Genomic DNA, 2,608 nt, shown 5'->3' on the forward strand with positions numbered 1-2,608 from the left:
GATATTTTATTTATAGAATCATCCTGTAAATTTACATTGTACCATCAATATTAAATTTATACATATCAGCCTCCATCATTTCAATATAAGCTTCTTGAGCATCAGAACTCTGGTTGTCCTTTAGATAACCCTAATGCCTTGCACATGAGAATGATTCAAAAGCCATTTTCTAAATTGAACTGAGTAGGGTATATTCCCCTAATAATAAGTTATATAGGACCTTTTTTTTTTTTTTTTTTTTTCACTGTTCAAGGTTTATTTATTGTTTTAGTTGGTATAACAGATAGTTGGCTGCATTATTTATGTTGATTTTTCCTTTTTACATTACATGGCAATGTATACTATTCTGATACATATAGTACATAAGATTCTTTAGAACAAGACATAACAATGTCTTGTTATGCACAAGACATGCAACACTGGATTTATAATCAATCCCAGAATGTGATTAATTGGAGAAAAAAAAAGTTGGACTAGGCATCTTGGCTAAAGGAACCAGAAGTTCTATAACACAGAGTTAAATACACATCTGGTTTGAAGGGTAACTGCAGCATCTGCAACATTGTCAGTGGTACCTCTTGAGGAAGTAGAACTATTTTACACGAACCAATTTAGGACCACACAAGATAAGTGCCATGCAGCATCAGGATACAGCTGCAGGGTTTTACGAACCATTCCTATTGCTAATGTTAGGAAATTGATGTTTTTCCTAGGTTGTCTTAACATTACTGCTTTAGTCACAGACCAGATATAAAGGACAATATGCACAACCTCCAACTAAAATCCTTTTGTAGCCTAGACAGTGAAGTGGTATGATATTAGACTTTAAAACTGCAGCTCTTTCTGGATCCCCCAAAGTGTATCTGCACTCTTCTTCAAACAGGCCTGTTCCTCAGGAGTCAGAGTCACTTTCACAACATCTGAGATTCCATTCTGTCCCAAGATGCAAGGAACACTAAGGAAGACATCCTCTTTTATTCCATAGAAACCCTTAATCATGGTGGAAATCGGATGCACCCGCCTAAGGTTCTTCATTATACTTTCTGCCAAATCTGCCACAGATAGTCCAATGGCCCAGGATGTGTAGCCTTTCAGTTTGATCACCTCATAAGCACTGTCAACCACCTGTTTGTGAACTGCTTTCCAGTGTTCCTTATCTGCATCAGTGCCTAATTCAGGGTGCAGATGCTTCAGGGAGACACCAGCAACATTCATTCCACTCCATACAGGCACACTAGAGTCTCCATGCTCCCCAAGGATCCATCCATGACAGCTTAATGGGTGAACTCCCAGCCTTTCCCCCATGAGGTAACGGAACCGGGCTGAATCCAAATTGCAACCGCTTCCAATAACACGGTTTTTGGGAAAGCCGCTTATCTTCCAAGCCACATAGGTCAAGATATCCACTGGATTGGAAACAACAAGCAACTTGCAGTTTGGGCTGTATTTTACAACATTAGGAATGATGAATTTAAAGATGTTCACATTACGCTGGACCAAATTAAGACGGCTTTCTCCCTCTTGCTGACGTGCTCCAGCTGTGATAATAACCAGCCTGGAGTTTGCTGTCACATTATAGTCTTTGCCAGAGACGATTTTTGGTGTTTTAAGGAAAAGGCTGCCATGTTGGAGATCCATCATCTCTCCCTTCAGTTTGTCTTCTATGACATCAACAAGAGCAATTTCATCTGCCAAGTCCTTCATTAAGACACTGATGGCACAGGCCATGCCAACAGCACCAACACCAACCACTGTAATCTTATTGTGGGGGACATGTTCTTCCTTAAGAAGATTCTGAATCAGCTGATCCTTGAGAGTTGCCATATTGGACTTAAAACCGAAAGGAATCGGGAGTGCACGTCGGGCGGGCGTCGGCGGGAAGCGGTGCTGGACCCGGAATTGGCGGCAGCTGCTTGGGTACCGGACCTTTTAAAATAATAGTCACATCAAAAATAAGAATAGTGAACATATGCTGACTACTGTGATAAACATTAAAACATATCACTAATATTTCTTATTTTCATCTTCTAAGCACATGGTGGAATCAAAACTTACCCAACCTCTTGATGATAAACCTGTACTATTTTTTTTACATATTAACAATGAAGGCAAAGAGATACAGAAAGGTGAGACAATTTACTCAAATTCATAAAGCTATTAAGGTGGAAACTCAAAAGCTATCTGTATTTAGTCAAGGTTCTAACCACCTTGTACCATTTTGTCCTAAGAACTTATTAATTCATTCTGTAATTAGTAAGCACATTTTAAATGCTATAGAGCATAGTCTTTAGTCTTTAATGAGCCTGGAGCCAGATTCTCTGGATTGAAATCTTAGCTTGCCTCTTGTGAATTATGTGGCATAAGGCAAATGACTTATTCTCTCTGGGTCTTTGTTTTCACATCAGTAATATGGGGATACAAGTAGTGGCTACCTCATGGGTAGGTATGATCACAACTTTGTCTTGAAAACTTTTTGTCATGAAGATAAAAAGCATTTAGTATGACACCCGATGACAACAAGCACTCAATAAATGTAGATATTATTCTTATCACTTTTTAATTCCAGACACTGCCATAACAATAGCAATATGTAAAGCAAGTCATTGTC

The 2,608-nt window shown here is 38.9% G+C and overlaps 1 protein-coding gene across 2 annotated transcripts; it reads right to left on the minus strand.

Annotated features, from left to right (window-relative positions):
* Positions 1-247: 247 nt before the first annotated feature.
* LOC103006573 (L-lactate dehydrogenase A chain) lies at positions 248-1,921 on the minus strand. 2 transcript variants are annotated; one of them, XM_007197146.3, is made up of 2 exons: positions 1,138-1,918; positions 248-868 (listed from the first exon to the last, which is right to left on the minus strand). In XM_007197146.3, the coding sequence occupies exons 1-2, from the start codon at positions 1,822-1,824 to the stop codon at positions 734-736; spliced, it is 822 nt and encodes a 273-aa protein (XP_007197208.1). In that variant the 5' UTR covers positions 1,825-1,918; the 3' UTR covers positions 248-733. The 2 variants fall into 2 exon arrangements, with proteins under 2 accessions (XP_007197208.1, XP_007197207.1); XM_007197145.3 differs by having other exon boundaries at positions 248-1,921.
* Between the last annotated feature and the right edge of the window lie 687 nt (positions 1,922-2,608).

Source organism: Balaenoptera acutorostrata, chromosome 4 (assembly GCF_949987535.1).
Source record: "Balaenoptera acutorostrata chromosome 4, mBalAcu1.1, whole genome shotgun sequence".
NCBI classification, from domain to species: domain Eukaryota; kingdom Metazoa; phylum Chordata; class Mammalia; order Artiodactyla; family Balaenopteridae; genus Balaenoptera; species Balaenoptera acutorostrata.

Bases quoted from the DNA above. Each gene is read 5' to 3' on its own strand.
- LOC103006573 (XM_007197145.3), bottom strand. From the start codon at position 1,824: ATGGCAACTCTCAAGGATCAGCTGATTCAGAATCTTCTTAAGGAAGAA.